The 25,082-nt window shown below is 44.2% G+C and overlaps 1 protein-coding gene across 2 annotated transcripts in view; it reads right to left on the bottom strand.

Moving 5' to 3' along the window:
- The window catches only part of LOC139530795 (cysteine-rich motor neuron 1 protein-like), a 55,473-nt gene that overhangs the window by 3,740 nt on the left and 26,651 nt on the right, over nucleotides 1-25,082 (bottom strand). The window contains exons 5-13 of one of the 2 annotated variants that reach the window (XM_071327495.1): nucleotides 22,252-22,431; nucleotides 15,780-15,983; nucleotides 13,588-13,716; nucleotides 13,119-13,272; nucleotides 7,157-7,278; nucleotides 3,543-3,761; nucleotides 2,802-3,017; nucleotides 1,085-1,297; nucleotides 184-309 (exon numbers count right to left, since the gene is read on the bottom strand). In XM_071327495.1, the coding sequence (XP_071183596.1) occupies nucleotides 184-309; nucleotides 1,085-1,297; nucleotides 2,802-3,017; nucleotides 3,543-3,761; nucleotides 7,157-7,278; nucleotides 13,119-13,272; nucleotides 13,588-13,716; nucleotides 15,780-15,983; nucleotides 22,252-22,431 (1,563 nt within the window). The remainder of the gene's footprint in view (nucleotides 1-183; nucleotides 310-1,084; nucleotides 1,298-2,801; nucleotides 3,018-3,542; nucleotides 3,762-7,156; nucleotides 7,279-13,118; nucleotides 13,273-13,587; nucleotides 13,717-15,779; nucleotides 15,984-22,251; nucleotides 22,432-25,082) is intronic. The other variant, XM_071327496.1, reaches the window with a different exon arrangement.

The following is a 25,082-nucleotide window of genomic DNA, read 5'->3' as shown; positions in this document are numbered from 1 at the left end:
TACAACCTGGATGACATGTCAAGTCACAGGGCTGAGCTGAGGCAGGTGTTACCACCTAGTCCCATATTATTCCTATTATTAGTTAACCATCGCTGTGGGCCATAGGATGAGTGAGTGAGTAAGTGAAAGAGAGGGAAAGACAGACAGACAGGCAGACAGACAGACAGACAGTGTTAGTGTTACCTGTAGCAGCAATGATAGGAGGTACGGTGGCAGTGGTGATCCAGACTGTGTTGTCCACTGTGGTAGTAACCCTGGTCTTGGGGTCCTTGGTCGACACCATCATTGGAACAGACGTTGTTGTCATTTCTGTAAATCAGAATATCACAACCATAACTCACATACCCATTCACTCATGTAATGTCAAACACACTTGAACCAAAAACAAATCCCCACATAAGTGAATGTAACAGAAGGTTATTGTTTGGATGAGTGTCTGTAGATCAGGTGTGTTTACAGCACGTGTTCTCTAAGCTTCCATGACCCTCCTTTGTCAAGTGCTGTTTTCCACCGTGCAAATAACCAAAACAAAGATGAAACGGCTAAAAATCACAGGGAACAATGCAGGCCTGTGCCAAGGTTTTCCTCTATAGGAAAAGCTGATGGAGCTTTGCCTTCTTGTGCCGCCATTGAGAGTGGCGGGCCGGCTCAGCCGGAGACAGGAAACACGTGTGAATGTGCGGATGCTTGGGGAATGTTTTTGGTCAGAGTGGGTTGTGTCACATGGAATGTTGCTGTGAGTAACCGTGTTTGCCCATGCAGCGCCAGCAAGACTGGCACTCAGGACGCGACTCACACATGCTTGCCTTATTCTAGCTAAAGACTTTTCCTCCCTTCCTACAAGTTTCACTTGAATAATAATTTTCTCAATAACAAGCTGTACCTTGTCCCAAAGGAACGACTTGTTTTAATGCATGCTTAATATAGGTTTCTCACAGTTTTCACAAGACAAGACATAAATACTGTATTCTACACACCAGAATTACAGTGGACATCATTAGAGAGGGTAACAAGCAGTGTGCTCTCACCCAGCTAGACTTTCACACACACACACACACACACACACACACACACACACACTTACCCAGACAGTGAGGGCAGCACTGGCCCTTGCGCAGGACGGGCACCCTGCAGTTGGCAGGCGGGCAGCGCTGGGAGAAACACTGAATGGTTCCGTTGTTGCAGGAACAACTGGTGCAGGCGTTGGCCTTCCAGGTGTCCCCAGCCAACAGCACGTCTCCCTCGCTGGAGATACAATACTCCTGCTGACTGGTGCTCACTGGGAGCAGGGGACCCTCTGTGAATGGAGGGATGGATGGAGAGAGAGGCACACCAAGGGTTAACTTTATCACAGATATTCCCCTGGCTCCCAGGCTAACACCGGCAGTATAACATCTCCCAGGCTAACACCGGCAGTATAACATCTCCCAGGCTAACACCGGCAGTATAACATCTCCCAGGCTAACACCGGCAGTATAACATCAATCCAGGCTAACACCGGCAGTATAACATCAACCCAGGCCAACACCGGCAGTATAACATCTCCCAGGCTAACACCGGCAGTATAACATCTCCCAGGCTAACACCGGCAGTATAACATCTCCCAGGCTAACACAGGCAGTATAACATCTCCCAGGCTAACACCGGCAGTATAACATCTCCCAGGCTAACACCGGCAGTATAACATCAACCCAGGCTAACACCGGCAGTATAACATCAACCCAGGCTAACACCGGCAGTATAACATGTTAATCCAGAGCAGTTATTGGAACTGTAGGTCTGTGTTTGCGATGAGATGATTTTAACTGTACAGTAAAAACTAGCAGGAGGCTAGCTAATGACTAGGGAACATATGGCTGCTGTGCTCTCTGTATGTTAAATCTCAGGCTTATCTCTGTGTCTCATTGCCCCCGGGCCCATAGATCAATGGCCTTCCTGTGATCAAAGCCTTAGTTAGATTGTACACATATCGGGAGTACTGTACGCATACTGTACATCATGGGGCCTGTCATTGAAATGTGCGTTATTCCCACATTCCTTAGAGCCAGGCTCATACATAAGGGCAAACTGCTTTTCTGGGGGGAGATGTGGTGATAACGCAGCTAGCCGAGCATTCCCCAGGAGGCTCTGTGGGTTTCAGGAGCAGTCATGCATTTTTTATTTGTGGGGCTCATGCTTGTGGGGCTGAGGGAGGAGTGAGGGGCGGGAGGAGGTGGTGGGGAGGGGTGAGGGTACTGAAATAGTGCAGATGGTCACCAAGTCTGTTCTTCTCAACAGGGGGTGAGGTCACGTGACCTGACCAGGAGAAACTAGTTATATAGGCTATAACTAGGGGCCAGAGTTTTTCCTAGTCATATCACATTGCCAGGAAAAACTCCCGGCCCTACAAATGACCAGTGGAAACAGACAGGGTTGTCCACATGTGTTCCTGTCTGGAGGATATATACCAATGTAAACCCAGCCAGTTTGGTCTGGTTTCTTTATAAGCCTGACATTAAACTGTCCGACAGCGTTTAACATGCACCCAGGAAGACAAGGCAAGGCTCCACAGTCCACAACCACATGCTGCTGATAATGGCTCCAGCTTAGATTTATCCCACTCTGACTGACCACAAACTGACATTTCTTTCTGGAGTTATTCCTGGATGTACTGTAAGGGCTTTTGATATTATCTGAAATTGCTCTTGTCAAGGCTAATATGATGATGGAGTTCTACATTTACAGAGAAGAAAATGGCTTGGCATTAGATGCTTCCTAGTAAAGCAGCCTATGACAGATGCAGGTGATGTAAGGTACTGTACCTGGGCAGACATGGCAACAGGTGTCCTTGTTCCTGGTTGGGGCCTGACACACAGCAGGGGGACACACTTCAGTGTCGCACAAGACGCGGCCCTTCCTGCAGGTGCAGCGTGTACAGTCGTCCAGGTTCCAGGTCTCTCCCTCCACATAGAGTTCCCCCCCAGGGGCCCGGCACACCACCAGGTCCCTGCCCTCCGGCTGACCACTTCCTGATTCATCTGGACAGATGATATATAGGTTAGGAAAGACAGATAACAGCAACACAACAACACACTCAAAGAGTGCAGAGTCTACAAAGAACAAGATTCCCAGCTTACTACAATTAGATGAGTGACATCATTGCTGAAAGACTAAAGCCTGGCAGTTACACAACTATGTGTGGTTGTGTAGGATTGATAGGATAGGATTGACATTTATAAGGAGTTAATGTCTTGTCTACTGACAAACGGGCGACTGAAAGTTGTAGACTTCTTTCACTCCTAAATATTTGAACAGTCCACGGAGTCACTCCCATATAAATATTCTGAGTGACTCTGGGAGAGGTGTGGATGAAGAGGGGTGGGTGTGTAACTGTGTATCAGTGTGTGTTGCTCCTTACAGAAACACAAAGTGTTCATGGAGCCTGAGGACTGGGTTGACTACTGGGGCAGTAAGTGGGCTCTTAGGAGAGTGAGATCCTAGGGGACTGTGATCTGCCAGACCTGTGTGTGTTGATAGACCAGGTGGCTCCAGACAAGACGTACCTTCACAAGTGGGGCAGCACTGGTCAGGCCTGACCACGGGGTTGGGACAACTGGGCACAGGGCAGGATATGAGCACACACATCTCTCTCCCAGTGTGGCAGTAGCAGTCTCGGCATCCGTCGTGCCAGCTCTCGCCCTCCTCATAGCGGTGCCCGTTGGAGGTCAGGCAGTAGCTGGGCATAGGGGTGGAGGCAGTGGTGCTTGGCAGGTGGCCACTCTCTGGAAAATAAACATGAACACAGACAAACAGACGTTAGGCAGGGAGGAAGGCTGGTGACTTGAACCTGTGAGAAACAGTCACCAGGGATGTTTCAGGGCATCAGAAATTCAAAGTGGAAATTTCATTAAGAAGAATTATTTACGGTTTATAGTAAAGGCAGCAAATGTTATTGTCTTGGCTCTGTTACAGTCCCTGGATCCTCTCAGCTCCACCTTCACCAAACACCAATATGTGACCTTCCTTTTAAAGTCCCTTTATTTCCCAATAATCCATTTACAACAGCACCACAAATAAATAAAGTTTATTCATTTCCCTGAGGTTTTTGGCACCGGTCCCAAAGCTGAGGTCCTGTGTTTCTTTTGAGGGATAGGTTTAGTTTATAAAACCCCACAAATGCCAATAACTGGCCTCCAATGTGTTTTAGAATAGACCCAGTGTGGCTGTTAAGTCCTGGGAGAACAGTGTTTTAAAATAGAACGTACTGCAGTAGTTCAGTGAATCGCACCATGTTTTCACATCCAGGGCGGATGTTTGTCTCTCTTCTCTCTTAACACACTGATATAACACACGGTTATACACACGGAAAAAGGTACAGCTCCCCAAAAGTTTCCTATCCATAAATACTTGAACAGTCCACTGAGTACCTGATCCAAGAGTATCAAAATAATGTCAACAACAGGACCGTGGAATAGACAGAAGTGTCTATGTGTGGGGAAATGGACCCACTGCACCGGCGTCTTGCTAAGCAAGAAACCAAAAATATATGCCAAGCTAAAATATTTATAATATTACTGAAAAAAGAAAATAAACACATCAAATAAAACTGGCAGTGTTTAAATAAGCTGTTTGCAAACTTTCTTTGACTTTTGTGGTTGGTGAATCTAATCAGACATGCACACACAGGCCTCAGAGAGAGTTAAATAAAAACAAGAGTCAAAACATCCATTCATAAGACCAGCTAAAGGTCCCAGCAAATCACATCTGCTACATAGTGGGAGAAAGTCAACACTTCAGAGAGACTCGTATCTCTCTAATTCACAGTATATCTCCTACTCCTCACCCTGAATCCATTTTACAGGACACAGACACGATCACTCTCACAATCACACACACATGGTCACACACAAGGTCACACAAAATGTCACAAACACACACGTACTGTATTTATTTATCTGTATATGTTATGTATGCTATGTATGTATGTATGTATGTATGTATGTATGTATGTATGTATGTACAGTTGAAGTCGGAAGTTTACATACACCTTAGCCAAATACATTTAAACTCAGTTTTTCACAACTCCTGACTTTTAATCCAAGTAAAAATTCCCTGTTTTAGGTCAGTTAGGATCACCACTTTATTTTTAGAATGTGAAATGTCAGAATAATAGTAGCGAGAATGATTTATTTCAGCTTTTATTTCTTTCATCACATTCCCAGTGGGTCAGAAGTTTACATACACTCAACTAGTATTTGGTAGCGTTGCCTTTTAAATTGTTTAACTTGGGTCAAACGTTTCGGGTAGCCTTCCACAAGCTTCCCACAATAAGTTGGGTGAATTTATGCCCATTCCTCCTGACAGAGCTGGTGTAACCGAGTCAGGTTTGTAGGCCTCCTTGCTCGCACACGCTTTTTCAGTTCTGCCCACAAATTTTCTATAGGGTTGAGGTCAGGGCTTTGTGATGGCCACTCCAATACCTTGACTTTTTTGTCCTTAAGCCATTTTGACACAACTTTGGAAGTGTGCTTGGGGTCATTGTCCATTTGGAAGACCCATTTGCAACCAAGCTTTAACTTAATGACTGATGTCTTGAGATGTTGCTTCAATATATCCACATAATTTTCCTCCCTCATGATGCCATCTATTTTGTGAAGTGCACCAGTCCCTAATGCAGCAAAGCACCCCCACAACATGATGCTGCCACCTCCGTGCTTCACGGTTGGGATGGTGTTCTTTGGCTTGCAAGCTTCACCCTTTTTCCTCCAAACATAACGATGGTGATTATGGCCAAACAGTTATATTTTTGTTTCATCAGACCAGAGGACATTTCTCCAAAAAGTATGATCTTTGTCCCCATGTGCAGTTGCAAACCGTAGGCTGGCTTTTTTATGGTGGTTTTGGAGTGGTGGCTTCTTCCTTGCTGAGCGGCCTTTCAGGTTGTGTTGATATAGGACTTGTTTTACTGTGGACATAGATACTTTTGTACCATCTTCACAAGGTCCTTTGCTGTTGTTCTGGGATTGATTTGCACTTTTTGCACCAAAGTATGCTCATCTCTAGGAGACAGAACGCGTCTCCTTCCTGAGCGGTATGACGGCTGCGTAGTCCCATGGTGTTTATACTTGCGTACTATTGTTTGTACAGATGAACGTGGTACCTTCAGACATTTGGAAATTGCTCCCAAGGATGAACCAGACTCGTGGAGGTCTACAATTTTTTTCTGAGGTCTTGGCTGATTTCTTTTGATTTCCCATGATGCCAAGCAGAGAGGCACTTCAAGGTAGGCCTTGAAATACATCCACAGGTACACCTCCAATTGACTCAAATGATGTCAATTAGCCTATCAGAAGCTTCTAAAGCCATGACATAATTTTCTGGAATTTTCCAAGCTGTTTAAAGGCACTGTCAACTTAGTGTATGTAAACTTCTGACTCACTGGAATTTGAATACAGTGAATTATAAGTGAAATTATCTGTATGTTAACAATCGTTGGAAAAATTAAGTAGATGTCCTAACCGACTTGCCAAAACTATAGTTTGTTAACAAGAAATTTGTGAAGTGGTTGAAAAACGGGTTTTATTGACTCCAACATAAGTGTATGTAAACTTCTGACTTCAACTGTATGTACAGTATGTGTATATATACTGTGTGTATGTATGTATGTATATTATTGTACTGCTCTAGGGATGTCATTTACTATCATGTATTGATTTGGACCTTTTTCAGATTCTTTTCCACTCTTTATGCGATGCAGAGAACACCGGAAGAAGAGTGATCATTTAATTACCATAGTGAATTATTGTAATATTTGTTTGTGTCAATTAATCCCATAAGGGATGGTTTGCCGATTTGACCCAAAATAAAATGTAATTCACTCACTCACTCTCACACACACACACACACACACACACACACACACACACACACACACACACACACACACACACACACACACACACACACACACACACACACACACACACACACACACACACACACACACACACACACACACACACTTAAACACACACGCTCACTCACACACAGACATGGTCACACACACACACACACACTACTTTTGTTGTTATGGAAGTGTAGTCGTGTGACCGGCTGACCCAGAGGGATGAATATTGATGCGGACCAGATGAGACAGACAGACAGATGAGCACCATACCTTTGCACATGCAGATGGAGCAGCCCTTCCTGTTCTGCCGGTAGCCATCGCTGCAGTGCTTGTCACAGGTGAAGGGGGCACACTTGACACAGCGACACATCTCACAGCCGTGCTTATTCCTCCTGTGGGATAGATAGAACACACAGATGTCTTTATCAGATATGTCATGTGAGAGGGCAAGATAAGAAGGCTGTCTTTACAGCTCAAATGGTGCATGTTTCAGTGAAAGCTCAATAGCCAGTAGTCTTGTGAGCGGTCTGGTGGAATGCTGCCGTGGAGCCAGATGGTCAGGTATGGTATAATAGATACATGGTTCTGTTATCCCCTGGTATATTAGTTGCCTTTGAAGAGGCCAGATAAAAGCAGCACCCTGGAACACGTGAGAGCCCCATGGTGCACAGCGCAAACACCATATCAATGCTAGAGTCTAGGGCACTGGGTTTAAAGCCAATTCGGATGCTTTCCATTTGATTCAACCTATTCAGATAGTTACTGTATTGCTACCAAAGCCTTTGGCTGATATGTGAGGCCCAGAGCAGGGCCAGATGATATTAATGCAGCCAGGTTGATTAAGGGACATAAGTACTGAGAGGCCCTGCTCTCTATTAACTATGAGCTCATCATCATGGTTGATTTGTAAACAGAGCAGGGAGTTAAATGCTGTAGAGAGCAGATACAGACCTAGACACAGGGATGAGTTAGTACCAGAGGAAAAACAAACCCTGAGGAGTTTGAGAGACGATCTACATGGGGACTGAAATGAAACTAAACCCCCACTAAATGTCCTAAAGCTATGGAGGATACAAACAGAGAGAAAACAGCCTGTAATTTAGCTAGGAACAGACGCAGATCATGTGACCTAGTTGGATCCAGCTATGGATGTCATAAAACGCACACTGAGCGTACAAAACATTAAGAACACCTTCCTGGCCTCCCGAGTGGCGCAGCGGTCTAAGGCACTGCATTGCAGGCTTTACTTGGCTCATCGCACTCTAGCGACTCCTTGTGGCCGGGCACCTGCAGGCTGACTTCGGTCGGCAGTTGAACGGTGTTTCCTCCGACACATTGGTGCAGCTGGCTTCCGGGGTTACACGAGCGGGTGTTAAGAAGCTCGGTTAGGCGGGTCATGTTTTAGGGGACGCATGACTCGACCTTCGCCTCTCCTGAGCCCGTTGCGGAGTTGCAGCAATGAGACAAGATCGTAAACATGAAAATTGGGGTGAAGGGGTAAAAAATTACATTTAAAAAAAAAAAATGAAACCTTCCTAATATTGAGTTGCACCCCCCCTTTTGCCCTCAGAACAGCCTCAATTTGTTGGGGCATGGACTCTACAAGGAAAGTGTTCCATAGGGATTCTGGCCCATGTTGACCCCAATGCTTCCCACAGTTGTGTCAAGTTGGCTGCATGTCCTTTGAGTGGTAGACCATTCTTGATACACACGGGAAACTGTTGAGAGTGAAAAACCCAGCAGGGTTGCAGTTCTTAACACAAACCAGGGCACCTGGCACCTACTACCATACCCCGTTCAAAGGCACTTAAATATTTTCTCGCCCATTCACCGTCTGAATGGCACACATACACAATCCATGTCTCAAATGTCTCAAGGCTTAAAAATCCTTCTTTAATCTGTCTCCTCCCTTTCATCTACACTGATTTAAGTGGATTTAAGAAGTGACATCAATAAGGGATCATAGCTGTCGTGTCTTTGGCTATGCCGGATTAAGTGATATGACATGCTATTCTATAAAATCCTTTTGCTGTAATTAATATTACCTGATTAAGCTAATCATGTAAATGTAATTAACTAGAAAGCCGGGGCACCACGAAAGAGTGTTTATAGAGCTGTTATCTTCTGAATAAACTCTGAAAGACCTAGTAATATTTTACATCAATAGCAGTCAATATTAATCGTCACCTTATTTCAGTCTCATCTGAAAGTTGTAAATTCTTGGTTATCTTCACGAACCCTGGCTAACAAGTGTAATCAGCAATACAAAATTGGGTTTAATTATTTATTTACTAAATACCTAACTAATCACACAGAATTACACATACACAGAATGAATCATACCTTGATTACAAATGATGTCATAAAGGAAAACGCCCCTAGCGGACGGAACAGATATGACAGCTGGTTACACAAAGAACGGGGGTTGGGTTTGAGTGAAAGAGCCGGAAGACTTGAGGAACAAAGGGAGAAGCTATGTCTCTATCGGCCGTAGGCAGCTACTCTATCGTAAATACAAAATCTTATGCATTCTAAATTACCGCCCATTTGGAAAAGGAAAATGCAATAAATATTTACTCTGAGCTGCACTTCAATAGGTTGGTGGTAGATGGAAGGCCGTGTTGCCCAACAGAGTCCTTTGTCCTTTGAAGAGTGTCTCTGGTGGTAAACAGAATACGTTGTAGTCTCGTCGTTGTGTGGTAGATGGGATACTCTGTCCGTCCTTTCCTAGCCCACGTTTACAGCGGCTGCTGCTAACTCAACGGCTAGGAGGTATCACTTCTGTAGCGAATAAGAGTTCAAAGTTCATACCATTCGCAACCAAAGCTCACGCTGAGGTTGGCTTCGTTCTGTAGTTATTATCTGAATCCTTCTGACATCGGACCGTCGTCCTATTGTACCCGGAACAGGAGGTTACATTTTCATCAAGGGCTTATATAGTGGAGGGAGAGAAGGGTGTGTTTCATAGTTTATAACCCATGTCTCTTCACAGGGGCGGGCCACTGATTGAGCAGAGCTCTATTCTTATGAAAACCCAATTATCTCATTTGGAAGCTAAAATTACATTTAATCTTTTCACAAATAGTTTCATTTAACTTCTCTGGGATATGTGGGACGGTAGCGTCCCACTTGGCCAAAAGCCAAATTTAAATATATTACTATAAAAATCAATCTTTCATGAAATCACACATGAAAGACACCAAATTAAAGCTACACATGTTGTGAATTCAGCCAACATGTCTGATTTCAAAAAGGATTTACGGCGAAAGCACACCAAACGATTATGTTAGCTCAGTACATAGCCACAGAAAAACACAGCCATTTTCCCAGCAAAAGATAGTAGTCACAAAAAGCAGAAATAGAGATAAAATTAATCACTAACCTTTGATGATCTTCATCAGATGACACTCATAGGACATCATGTTACACAATACATTTATGTTTTGTTCGATAATGTGCATATTTATATCCACAAATCTCGGTTTACATTGGCGCCATGTTCAGAAAGGCCTCCAAAATATCCGGAGAAATTGCAGAGAGCCACGTCAAATAACAGAAATACTCATCATAAACTTTGATGAAAGATACATGTTTTACATAGAATTAAAGATACACTTGTTCTTAATGCAACCGCTGTATCAGATTTAAAAAAAACTTTACGTAAAAAGCACACCATGCAATAATCTGAGACGGCGCTCAAAAATAACAAAATTTCTCCGCCATGTTGGAGTCAACAGAAATACGAAATTACATCATAAATATTCCCTTACCTTTGATCATCTTCATCAGAATGCACTCCCAGGAATCCTAGTTCCACAATAAATTGTTGTTTTGTTCGATAATGTCCATAACTTATGTCTAAGTAGCTACTTTTGCTAGCATGTTTAGTGCACATGCCCAAACGCTCGCGCAGATGCAGGCGAACTCGGACGAAAACTTCAAAAAGTTATATAACAGGTCGAATAAACTGGTCAAACTAAGTAGAGAATCAATCTTCAGGATGTTGTTATCATAACTATCCAATAACGTTCCAACCGGAGAATTCCTTTGTGTCTCTAGAAGTTATGGAAAGCAAGACGATATCGTTTGGAACACGCGTGACCAGGAACTGGCATTCTGCCAGACCACTGACTGAAACACCTCCCATCCGACTCAACATCACAGTATAAGCTTCATTCCACGTTCTACAGACTGTTGACATCTAGTGGAAGGCGTAGGAAGTGCAAACAGATCCATATCTTACAGGGAATTGAATAGGCGATGAGTTGAACATTGACCAGTCTCAGAATTCTCACTTCCTGTTTGGATTTTTTCTCAGGTTTTTGCCTGCCATATGAGTTCTGTTATACTCACAGACATCATTCAAACAGTTTTAGAAACTTCAGAGTGTTTTATATCCAATAGTAATAATTAGCATCTGGGATAGAGTAGGAGGCAGTTCACTATGGGCACGCAATTCATCCAAAAGTGCAAATGCTGCCCCCTATCATAAAGAAGTTAAATGCATTTAAATTGCACAACAATTCCATGTGAATCTGATAACTATAATGTGTAGACTTTCCCAGATACAGTTTATGTTGTCCTGTCATCAGTCATAATGTCTCAGATGACAACCGAATTGACATCATATTCATTAAGTACCAACGCACATTTTCAACTGGTTCTTTTACCGAAATAGGGTTCCTTTCCCTCCACTTGTTTGATGTTCCAAGACTCTCTATGTTTAACAAAGGCTATTCAAGAGTCCCTCAGTAGAGTCAAGAGAGAGGGAAGGGAGAAAGGTATTTATGGGGGGGGGTTCATAAACATTACCCACAGGCCAACGTCATGACATAGCTTTCACCTGGATTCACCTGGTAAGTCTGTTTCATGGAAAAAGCAGGTGTTCCTAATGTTTTGTACACTCAGTGTAGATGAGCAGCAGGTTGAGAAATTATGTTGATCAGATGGGCTCATCTATTACATCACTCCAGCCTCTCTTTCTATTTGTGTCTCCCACGCTCTCTCTTTTTCTGGAATAAGTAACCCATCTTTTCAATTAAACATTGAGCTCGTTAGGTGGGATTAATTATACTATTAGTCTCTGTCGGCCACATAAATAAAACAGGAGATTAACCCTGTGTCCCACAGCAGCCGATCCACTAGCAGAGGGCACATCTCTGCTGAAACGGCAGTAAAGGCAGTATGGAGAGGCCAGGCTGAGCTCTGAGCTGGCTGGGCCCTCCGTGTACAAACACAGAGACAGAAAGTCTGGCCACCTTGGGAGCTGGGCTTTGTTAAAAGGTGGTGTGTGGAATTTTGTGCACCATGCTTGGCTCTGGGGCTGCTGTCTCTGTGCCGGCCCGGGCAGCAGGAGAATGCCGTGCACGTCCTATCAGATCCGATGATGATTTAGACCCATTGAGGAGGGGAAACGCTTTAAGTCCTCCTTTGTGTCCTGCCCAAGGCGCTCAACTGTGCCAAATGTCAATGTAAACACACCTTTAGGGCTCTGACCCACTCTGACAGCCCACTGCTCAGTGGTCACGCTTTCCCCCCTCTACATTGTTGAGATAAGAAAACTGGACTGTTCAAAGCAAGTATAGTTTATGAGGTTTGTATTAATTGTGGTTTAGTCACATACGCCACAAATTATATAGTTGATGATATACTCTAGAGTTCTCTGCAGAGGTCATAAATGCAGCCTATTTATACAAAGCCGTCTCTGTGTCTTTTCACTGGTCCATTTTAGAAGCACCACTCTGCTAGAAAAGTGATGCATTACTTAGCTCATCGAGGATTCAGACTTCTGAAGCCAGTCCTGAACCGATGCTTATGAGTGATGAAGCCACCGCTTCCTGCTCCTCTTCCCCCTTGGGTTGCCTCTTTGCTGGAATCCTGTGCAGACATATCAGGCCCATCTTGAGCGGAGGCTCCAGAGAGCATGGTTCAGATACAAGAAGAATCTCATTGTATACAATTCATAAAGGCCGCTTTTGTGCAGATGCGTTTTTTAGCGTTGTTTTGAGACGGAAAAATGATTTATGAAATGTGTTTTTCCAGCTAAAGAGAGAGTGGATTGTATGTCAGGGCCCATGTCAATAATAAACCACACAAATCACCATTCCTTCAGGCTTTGGCCTTTCAGTCGTGACCAGTGGGTCTGTAACAGCCTTTGAGCTGCGTGGAAAATAAGGGGTGAATAATGAGCAGTGCTTAACTTGAAGATGTGTAGACCCTTCAGAGGACTTACACATATCCGTAGGGGCAGGTCTTGCTGCAGGTCAGGGGTCGGCACTTGGGCATTGGAGAGCTGCACTCACACACCTCGCAGCCAAAGTCATCCTTCTCGTATCCCACAGGGCATTGCAGCGAGCAGTATTTCCCCAGGTCAGGGCAGGAGTAATCTGAAACAGTTCACATGGAGGTCACCTTACCATAGGCTGGCTCATCCATCAACACCATGTTAGTTTTCTATAGGGCTTTTCATTAGCGAATTCCAATGACAAAAAAACTGCAAATACCATGCAGCCATGGTAACAAATGAGGTGCGACAGATATTTGCTTTATGTTTCTGTATTGGAGATAATGTGCCAGGGATTTGACATTTGGAACAAGTTCCAGCATGTCTGTGTTTATGGTATGTGTGTGTGTTCATGTGTGTTCGTGTTTGTGTGTTTATGTATCTGTGTTTAACTCTTTGCGTCTGGTGTGAGACTCACGGTTGAGGCACTGGCAGAGCAGGCAGCCGTTGTTGTCCTGCTGGAAGCCGTAGGGGCAGTCCTTCCCTGAGAAAGAGCAGTTCTCCAGACGAGGACACAGCATAGGGCTCACCGTCTCATACGAAGGCTCTGTGGGACAGAAAAGCAGGTTATAACCTTCATATGATGCTGCTATAACTCTCTATGACATGTCATACTATACCTGCCTCTGTGAAGCCTATAACACTCACAGACATGTCATACTATTCTCAAATTAGGCTTTTATGAGAGCAAAGAGTAAAGAGCAGTACACTTAGACACACAATGTTACACATCCATCTCCATGCCAACAGAAATGGTTCAGTGTTCACGTTGCTGCCATCTGAGAGAGAGCGCTGTGATTAGAGATAAACGCAGGGCCATTACACCAGATATAGGTGCTCTCTATCAGAGGGCTTTGATGAATGAGCACCTCACATGTTGTCTAAACGACCTGGAGGAGTGCAGGAGCACGGCTTGGCTCAAGCACAAACAGAGAAGCCCGTGTGTGGGAGTCTGGTGAGTCAGAGGCTGGCACTGGACAGACCCAGAGGGCCACATCATCACTGGAGCCCACCAGGGATGAGGTGTAATGCTGGCCTGAGTCACACATGTACAAGCCACAACCAGGGGAAGCTAGGTGGGGGTTTAGTTGGGGGGGGGGGCTCTCCATTATCTTGCTACATTCGGAGGGAGGAGCACCAAACGAGCTGTAACTAATTACGCTCACAAAGAAACAGTGATCCACTCCAATTAAGCTTGATCTGGCAATGCAGTCCGGAGGCTCTGTACGGTAGGTGTGACGTGATTGCGGAGCCTCAGGAGGCTTGCGGAGGCCAAATCAAGCTCTCTACCGCATCACCGTGAGCCTCACAAATTTTGTAACAATGCGGAGAGCTCTGTATAGCTCCGCACTGACATGATTGGTTGAAGGTAGGTTGGGGCGGTACGTCCTGTATAAACACAAACTCACTTCCTTGACAACATCCTTCACAACAGCTACGCTCTGCTCCGTGAAGCACAGGAAATATGAATGCCCTGACTTCTGCAGAGGCCGCATCGCAGTAAATGCTGTGTGGCCAATACAGACACCGGAATGACCATAAATCGGATTTAACCCCTCAGTCTAAGCCACGCCTCATGCAGGTGGGTCTCATATTGCGGGCTGGGCCAATAAAAAATCACAAAGGAGCCTGCAGCTGAAGAATGCTCCGTGGCCTCCCCTTTAATGAGCGGCCAACATGGCCTCCACATAGCTTCAGGGGGAGAGACTATCCTACAGTCCAGTTCCACCAGTCAGGTTCCGAGCTCAAACTGACTGTACAGCGCAGTAGGAACAGTTCCATTTACCGATGAGGACGTTAATTGCCATGTAGCTACGGATGTAGCTACATTGACATGTTATACATCGGATGTAGCTACATTGACATGTTATACATCGGATGTAGCTACATTGACATGTTATACATCGGATGTAGCTACATTGACATGTTATACATCGGATGTAGCTACATTGACATGTTATACATCGGATGTAGCTACATTGACATGTTATACATCGGATGTAGCTACATTGACATGTGAGGGGGTGACCATTAATGGGGGTGAATTCCTGAAAATAAGCTGGCGAGTTGCAAGTTGTTTATGATATCAGTTTTGACAGATACACTATGTTGGCTATATCAAGAGCTCAATGGAATGCCAGATGCAATTGGTGGTGGTGCCCCTGACCCTTACACAATACATCAGAAACATTTCAATTAGACAATGTAATTAGATTAAAAACTGTGAGTTCATGTAACGCTCTTTCCTGCCCTATTAGGCTAGTTGAACTGAAAATTCAATCTTCCATCAAAACGTTTGGTATGTCCATTGTCTGTAAATGCAATATAAGGCTACTTCAGAAGAAGTGCAACGTGAGATATTTCCTTGTGAGGAAATTGACTGCTTATGACTATGTGGGCTATGTCTAGAACATATTTAGCATTACATTTGACCTGTTCCTTGCTAGTTTCAGACTTAAATCTCCAACTACTTCAACACTAGCCAATCGTTTTTTCTCAGTTGTATGTTTAAGGCAGTTATAAGTCAGCTGTAGTCCCTGCTACAGGCTGTATGTGATCAAGTACAGTATGTGCATACAGATATTATTGTGTATGTGTCTCTACACGAACCCTCGCAGAAGGGGCAGCATTCTCCAGGGATCTTGACTGGGTTCTGACAGCTCTGTTTGCAGGCCATGGCGGTACAGTGGGGCTCTCCATCCACACACTGACAGAAGGTGCAGTCATCCTCCTTCCACTGCTCCTCGTGGCCACGCAGCTTGTTGTTCACCCAGCAGCTGGCCTCTGTGCTGTCCATAGACAGGAGCTCCACATCTGGACACACAGAGAGGGAGACAGACAGAGGCTGGGATCAGAAGGAGAGAAGCGTGGGAACTATACTGTGCTGTTTGGTATGCCGTCCTTACTTGTAAATGCTGTGTGGTACATATGCCTTATGACACACACTCTACTTCCTAACAGATTCAATAAAATCATCATCATAGTCATCATCAATGCCGTTGTCATCATCAACTACAGTGGAATTAGACACATTCATACAACGCCTATGAATGTGGGAACGCGTCATAGCCACGTAATTGAGTTAACAAAGGACATGGTGGAATCAGAGGTGAGGGAAGCAGGATATTCCTGGAGGGACCAGGAGAAACTGGCCAACCACCAAGACCGGTGGATGAACCCTCAAGAGTCAGGAGTCAGAGAGTGGATGTAAAGCAAATGTACTGGGATCTAATGTACGTAAGTAGAGCTGGATGGAAGAGCATGTCATATTGGAGAAAGATTAGTTAATTAAAAACACAGCGAGACATACATATCTCATTTCCTGTCTCTGCAGTGTCTTTCCCCATAAGAGGAGTTAACCTCAGCCATGTGCATGTCACACAGATACAGTTTCATCCGTGCCCCCAAAGGCCAAAGAACAGTTCAGGGTTCAGTGCCATAAATTTCACTCCAAAGCAAAAAATCCCATTTAAGAGCATTACAGTGCATTCAGAAAGTATTCACAACTCTTGACTTTTTCCACATTCTGTTGTGTTACAGCCTCAATTTGAAATGGATTAAATAGAGATTTTTTTTGTCACCGGTCTACACACAATACCCCATAATGTCAAAGTGAAATTATGTTTTTAGAGAAGAAAAATCAAATGAATTACAAATGAAAAGCTGAAATGTCTTGAGTCAATAAGTATTCAACCCTGTTGTTATGGCAAGCCTAAATATGTTAAGGAGTAAAAATGTGCTTAAAACTTCTTAAGTATAGGGGGCAGTATTTTCGTTTTTGGCTAAAAAACGTACCCATTTGAAACTGCCTATTCCTCAGCCCCCGAAACTAGAATATGCATATAATTGTCAGATTAGGATAGAAAACACTCTAAAGTTTCCAAAACTGTCAAAATATTGTCTGTGATTTTAACAGAACTGATATTGCAGGCGAAAACCTGAGGAAAATCCAATCAGGAAGTGAAACCTCTCTGTTCTTATATATGCCTATCATCCATTTAAAGGGATATCAACCAGATTCCTTTTTCTATGGCTTCCCTAAGGTGTCAACAGTCTTTAGACATAGTTTCAGGCTTTTATTTTGAAAAATTAGCGAGAACGATCACATTGCGTAAGTGGATAGGTGGGGGCTCTCAGAGTGAGTTTTGCGCAACAGAGAAAGGCGGCCATTGTTACTCCCGGTCCTATTGAAAAACCAACACTCCCGGTTTATATATTATCGAATATATATTTGAAAAACAACCTGAGGATTGATTATAAAAAACGTTTGACATGTTTCTGTGGACATTATGGATATTATTTGGAATTTCCGTCTGCGTTGTCGTGACCGCTCTTCCCTGTGGATTTCTGAGGATAACGCGCCAAACGAACGGAGGTATTTGGATATAAAAATAATCTTTATGGAACAAAAGGAACATTTGTTGTCTAACTGGGAGTCTCGTGAGTGAAAACATCTGAAGATCATCAAAGGTAAACGATTAATTTGATTGCTTTTCTGATTTTCGTGACCAGGTAACCTGATGCTAAGTGTACTTAATGTTTTGTCGAGCGATCGATAAACTTACACAAACGCTTGTATTACTTTCGCTGTAAAGCATAATTTCAAAATCTGAGACGACAGGTGGATTAACAAAAGGCTAAGCTGTGTTTTGCAATATTGCACTTGTGATTTCATGAATATGAATATTTTTTAGTAATATTATTTGACTGTGGCGCTATGCTATTCAGCGTTGCTGATGACAATTATCCCGATACCGGGATGGGTAGATCAGAAAGGTTAACAAGTCAAATAATAAGTTGCATGGACTCACTCTGTGTGCAATAATAGTGTTTAACATGATTTTTGAATGACCACCTCATCTCTATACCCCTACTCATGTAATTGTCTGTAAGGTCCGTCAGTCGAGCAGTGAATTTCAAACAGATATTCAACCACAAAGACCAGGGAGGTTTTCCAATGCCTCGCAAAGAAGGGCACCTATTGGTAAAAAATAAGACATTGAATATCCCTTTGAGCATGGTGAAGTTATTAATTACACTTTGGATGGTGTAGAAATACACCCAGTCACTACAAAGATACAGGCATCATTCCTAACTCAGTTGCTGGAGAGGAAGGAAACCGCTCAGGGATTTCACCATGAGGCCAATGGTGACTTTAAAACAGTTACAGAGTTTAATGGTTGTGATAGCAGAAAACTGAGGATGTAACAACAACATTATAGTTACTCCACAAGACTAACCTCATTAACAGAGTGAAAAGAAGGAAGCCTGTACAGAATAAAAATATTCCAAAACATGCATCTTGTTTGCAACAAGGCACAAATTGATGTAGTTCTGTCCTTGAGCTGTTCCTGTCTATTAGTGTTCTGTATTATGTCATGATTCATGTTTTGTGTGGACTCCAGGAAGAGTGGGGATACTAATAAAATACCAATACCAAAGTAACACTGCAAAGAAATGTGGCAAAGCAATTAACTTTTTGTCCTGAATACAAAGTGTTATGTTTGAGGCAAATCCAATACAACACATTACTGAGTAGCACTCCATATTTGCAAGCATAGCGTCGGCTGCATCAAGTTATGGGTATGCCTGCAATTGTTACGGACCGGGGAGTTTTTCAGGATAAAAAAATAAATGGAATGGAGCTAAGCACAGGCAAAATGCTAGAGGAAAACCTAGTTCAGTCTGCTTTCCACCAGACACTGGGAGATTAATTCACCTTTCAGCAGGACAATAACCAAAAACACAAGACCAAATCTACACTGGAGTTGCTTGCCAAGAAGACAGTGAATGTTCCTGAGTGGCCGAGTTACAGTACCAGTCAAAAGTTTGGACACACCTACTCATTCAAGGGTTTTTCTTTATTTTTACTATTTTCTACATTGTAGAATAATAGTGAAGACATCAGAACTGTGAAATAACACATGGAATCATGTAGTAACCAAAAAAGTGTTAAACAAACCAAGATTTATAAAAAAAATTGTAGATTCTTCAAAGTAGCCACCCTTTGCCTTGATGACAGCTTTGCACACTCTTGGCATGCTATCAATCAGCTTCACCTGGAATGCTTTTCCAACAGTCTTGAAGGAGTTCCCACATATTCTGAGCACTTGTTGGCTGCTTTTCCTTCACTCTGCGGTCCAACTCATCCCAAACCATCTCAATTGGGTTGATGTCAGGTGATTGTGGAGGCCAGGTCATCTGATGAAGCACTCCATCACTCTCCTTCTTGGTCAAATAGCCCCTACACAGCCTGGAGGTGTGTTGGGTCATTGTCCTGTTGAAAAACAAATGATAGCCCCACTAAGCGCAAACCAGATAGGATGGCATATCGCTGCAGAATGCTGTGGTAGCTAGTTAAGTGTGCCTTGATTTCTAAATAAATCACTGAAAGTGTCACCAGCAAAGCACCCCCACATCATCACACCTCCTCCTCCATTATTCATGGTGGGAACCACACATGCGGAGATCATCCATTCACCTACTCTGCGTCTCACAAAGACACGGCAGTTGGAACCAAAAATCTCAAATTTGGAAATTTGGACCAAAGGACAGATTTCCACCGGTCGAATGTCCATTGCTCGTGTTTCTTGGCCCAAGCAAGTCTCTTCTTCTTATTGGTGTCCTTTAGTAGTGGTTTCTTTGCAGCAATTCGACCATGAAGGCCTGATTCACGCAGTCTCCTCTGAACATGTTGAGATTACTTGAACTCTGAATAATTTATTTGGGCTGCAATTTGAGGTGCAGTTAACTCTAATGAACTTATCCTCTGCAGCAGAGGTAACTCTGGGTCTTCCTTTCCTATGGCGGTCCTCATGAGAGCCAGTTTCATCATAGAGTTTGATGGTTTTTGCAACTGCACTTGAAGACATTTTCAAAGTTCATGAAATCTTCCGCATTGACTGACCTTCATGCCTTAAAGTAATGATGGACTATTGTTTCTCTTTGCTTATTTGATCTGTTCTTGCCATAATATGGACTTGGTCTTTTACCAAATAGGGCTATCTTCTGTATACCAACCCTACCTTGTCACAACACAACTGATTGGCTCAAACACATTAAGAAGGAAAAGATTCCACAAATTAACTTTTAACAAGGTACACCTGTTAATTGTAATGCATTCCAGGTGACTCATGACCTCATGAAGCTGGTTGAGAGAATGCTAAGAGTGTTTAAAGCTGTCATTAAGGCAAAGGGGGGTTACTTTGAAGAAGCTCAAATATAATATATATTTTGATTTGTTTAACACTTTTTTTGGTTACTACATGATTCCATATGTGTTATTTCATCGTTTTGATGTCTTCACTGTTATTAGACAATGTACAAAATATGAAAAAATATGAGTAGGTGTGTCCAAACTTCTGATTGGTACTATAAATCTACATGAAAATCTATGGCAAGACCTGAAAATGGTTGTCTAGCAATGATCAACAATACAATCTGACAAAGCTTGAAGAATTTTGAAAATAATAATCTGCAAATGTTGCACAATCCAGATGTGGAAAGCTCTTAGAGACTTACCCAGCAAGACTCACAGCTGTAATCACTGCCAAAAGGTGCTTCTACAAGTTATTGACTTAGGGGTGTGAATACTTATGTCAATGAGGTTTTACCCATTTGTTTGAAGTCTAGGACCACAACATAATGAAGCCTGTTTGAGAGGCAACCCAGAAAACACATGGAGCTCCATTTGAGGTGATGTATGCCCTCTGAATTCTGGGAATCTATTTTGATGACTTAAAAGTTTACCATAAATGATCATGATTGTTTTTATTCAACAATTTATTGTTAAGAGAGGCAGGCCATTACCACGGCAGCGCTGTGAGGTGGAGTTGGAAGGTGGTCTGAGGGTGGTCCGAGGGTAGTGCACTGAACCTGTGTGTGTGTGTGTGTGTGTGTGTGTGTGTGTGTGTGTGTGTGTGTGTGTGTGTGTGTGTGTGTGTGTGTGTGTGTGTGTGTGTGTGTGTGTGTGTGTGTGTGTGTGTGTGTGTGTGTGTGTGGTGAAGGAGTGGGTCTCCCTAAAGACGGAGTCCTATTTGCCCGATTTGATTCCAGCAGAGATTTGGCTGCTGTGACTCCTCCATCTGTGTGTGATTATACTGAATATGAAGCAGTTCTGCTTTCCTCTCAATCTCTTTATTTCTCTCTCTATCCATCTCTCACACTATCAATAGCAAGCCTAAAAATACAAACTACAATACCTTCACACACAGCCGTGAAGCACTTTTAGGGCTGTAGGTGACTTGACCTGTCTACAAATAGATTAGAACAGGTGTGCAGCTTGGGTTGCTCTTAATAACGACGACAAACCAAATACCACCCCCAGCTTAGAACAGTAACACTGACAATGGCTTCATCAATGACTGGAGATTTCCATGGACAAGCAGGGACACAAGATGAAAGCATTCCCCAAAATCTCAGGGGCTGAACATCCTAGATGTACCTCCAACACTGACCTCCAATAACCTCCCTCAGTCTCCCTCCCTCTCATGTGTCTGATCAAAAACACTGGCAGCCAAATCTGTCCACCACCACTATGCTTCACGAGACCGTCATTTGTTGGCCATATGCGCTGCCGAAACCCAAGCCTTTTAACAGCTCCAACCGCAGGTACCAGTGTTTTTACTTGCCTCTGAGGGCATGTGTTTTAGTGTCGAGGACAGGTACAAAAGGGGTCTCCCTCCATTAAGGCAACCAGATATAATGAAGCCAAAGCACTCACTCAAAGGAGGTTTATGTTCCTGACCTCCTACCCATTGCTCATTCTTTTGACCGGTCCTTGTATGTGAAGCATGTTAATGACTGCTGAGTCCAGCTGAATGTAAACGGAAGCCATTAAGGTAAGGATATTGTACAGCGTGTTGGGAGCCCTGGGGGAGTGTATTACAGCCCTGTCTGCTCCGTACGTCTGCATGCCTCCCTACTAGCCTCCCTGTCTGTCTGGCCACACTCAGAGCAACACTAATGACAAACGGCCTCCCGGACTGTGCCAGCTCACCTCCACCAATCAAACAAAATCTCACATATCTATAAAACTATCTGTAATAGATACTGTTGTATAACTTTAAAATGATGTGTGTACCTATGCATACAGGGCAGCATTCTCCCTCTGGGATGTAGAAGTTCTCACAGTCCAGTTCCGCACATTCCGCTTTGGAGCAGAAGGATATCCCTCCTCGACACTGGCAGAGCCAGCAAGGGTCCATACGGTACACCTCCCCCTCGGAAAACTCCTTCCCGTTGTGGACACACTTGGGGGAAACTGGGAAAGTGGAAGGGGAAACAGACGCTGTCAACCTGAACGACATGTGGGGCTCTTGATGGCTAACATACATTCACGGCTGATGAATGAACATACTATGCTAAACCATCCCATTTGGTATGTATTAAATAGCTTATCCACCCCAGGCCAGAATGAGTTTGTTGCTTCTGTAACCGTGCATTAACTCAGATGCAATAATTACAGTGTAGCTAGCTGTGGATGGAACAGAAGTGTATTTGTGTAAAGTCGTGCTGAGCTATGCACTTGAGCCGAGAGCCCTGGGGACTGGGCTCCAACAGCATTAGACAATGAAGCCAGCTCCATTGGGTGGAACTTAGCAGAGATCTGTGGAGTCTTGGTGTAGGTGGCGCACGCAGCGTAGCTCAGCTCAGCCCAGTGCTGGGTAAAAGAAAACAGCAGCGGGCTGGGCTGGCACAGTGTGGTCTGGAGTGCTGGGCTGCAGACAGCGACAGGCCATGTAAAGCCAGCGTAAGTACCGGAAACCTCCACTGTCTGTCTCCAAGCGCCGGCCCACAGAACAATGACTACTGTACGGATCATTAGAGACCCTTAACAAGCCCTGAGCAGCCGCCTCGCAGACACTACCGTCCAGCCACTGCCCACGATGCTCCTGGAACACCCCGAGGAGTGGGTGTTTGTATTTGTGTGAGAAAGAGAGTGGTAAAGGAAAAGCACTCTCTTTATTTAGTATTTCATTCATCAGAGACAGCTTTTATCGCCATAAAGTTCTATAATTTCAGTGATTGCCATATGTCATTTTATTGGATTACCAGATAAACCATTTGTCTATGACACTGTCATTGGCTATGACTATGACTCAGTGACTCAGGGCCTTGAAAGACCACATTAACTTCTCATTAAAACCATGACCATTAAGTTACTGCAGGAGAATGGTTACGTAAGTAGACCCTGGTCATTGTCTAATAAATGATGGAGTGGAGGGACAGGTACCAGCACCACACACAGGAGAAGTCTGCCTGTGGCATTCAAGGGTGCCCAGATGCTAACAAATGTAGCTAGCCCTATTAAGGTTTCCATGGGGGGAGGCAGCATCTGTATACCATACCCTGGTAGAGTGCTGTTCTGACCCCTCACCTTTCTCCCTGCTTCCTGGACCAGCCCTGCACTCTAATACAAAGCAGGTGGGCCAACTGAGTTGAAAGTAAAGTGAGGATTTGCTCTCTCTCTCTCTCTCTCTCTCTCTCTCTCTCTCTCTCTCTCTCTCTCTCTCTCTCTCTCTCTCTCTCTCTCTCTCTCTCTCTCTCTCTCTCTCTCTCTCTCTCTCTCTCTCTCTCTCTCTCTCTCTCTCTCTCTCTCTCTCTCTCTCTCTCTCTCTCTCTCTCTCTCTCTCTCTCTCTCTCTCTCTCTCTCTCTCTCTCTCTCTCTCTCTCTCTCTCTCTCTCTCTCTCTCTCTCTCTCTCTCTCTCTCTCTCTCTCTCTCTCTCTCTCTCTCTCTCTCTCTCTCTCTCTCTCTCTCTCTCTCTCTCTCTCTGCCTGCCTGCCTGCCTGCCTGCCTGCCTGCCTGCCTGCCTGCCTGCCTGCCTGCCTGCCTGCCTGCCTGCCTGCCTGCCTGCCTTGCGTGCAGCATAACCAAGCAGACAAAATGCAATAAGTACCTTGCCGGGCAGAAATCAAAAGGCATGGCAACATTTTTAACGCTTGGGAAACAATAGGAAGTCACATGACAGGATGTTCACATGTGATTTCCGCAGTATTTGTTAATGCTAATCCCTAAAACAAACTAGCGGCAGAGACACTAAATTCCATTCATGCATTCTGATTTCCAGTCCAATCCATATTGAGGATAGGATAGTGGCCGGGGCTGAAGGTATCATAAAACCCTGACCCTGGCCAACCCTAAAACATTAATGACAAACTGACATGGTGTGACTTGTCTTTCCCAGCTAACAAAAATGCAAAACCCAAATGATAAACAATAAATCTTTATTTTTATTCATTTTTACCCCGTTTTCTCCCCAATTTCATCGTATCCAATTGGTAGTTACAGTCTTGTTTCATCGCTGCAACACCCATACGGAGGCGAAGGTCAAGAGCTGTGCGTCCTCCGAAACACAACCCAACCAAGCCGCACTGCTTCTTGACACAATGCCCACTTAACACGGAAGCCAGCCGCACCAATGTGTCAGAGGAAACACAGTGCACTGTACCCGGCCCACCACAGGAGTCACTAGTGCACGATGGGACAAGGACATCCCTGCTGGCCAAACCCTCCCCTAACCCGGACGACGCTGGGCCAATTGTGCACCGCCCCATGGGTCTCCTGGTCGCGGCTTGCTGCGACAGAGCCTGGACTCGAACCCAGAATCTCTAGTGGCACAGCTAGCACTGTGATGCAGTGATTTAGACCACTGGGCAACTTGGGAGGCCATGATAAACAAGAATTCTGAGGAGATTTTTCTCAGTTTACGGCTTTAAAGTTCTTGGAAAGCATGTACCATACTAGTCTACATCAAGTGTCCTGTCCTGACTTAAATCCATGCTACATGCGACTCCAGACTGTTTGCTCATCTAAGGGTTGATAAACAGTACGCTGCTGTAGCATGGCCATTTGGGACCATCTGTAATGTCAGATAACATCAGGTCAGAAAGACCATGCCAGCTCCTGTCCA

Source organism: Salvelinus alpinus, chromosome 9 (genome assembly GCF_045679555.1).
Source record: "Salvelinus alpinus chromosome 9, SLU_Salpinus.1, whole genome shotgun sequence".
NCBI lineage: Eukaryota > Metazoa > Chordata > Actinopteri > Salmoniformes > Salmonidae > Salvelinus > Salvelinus alpinus.
The sequence above is the reverse complement of the archived record's forward strand: the minus strand, read 5'-3'. Positions and strand labels throughout refer to the sequence as shown.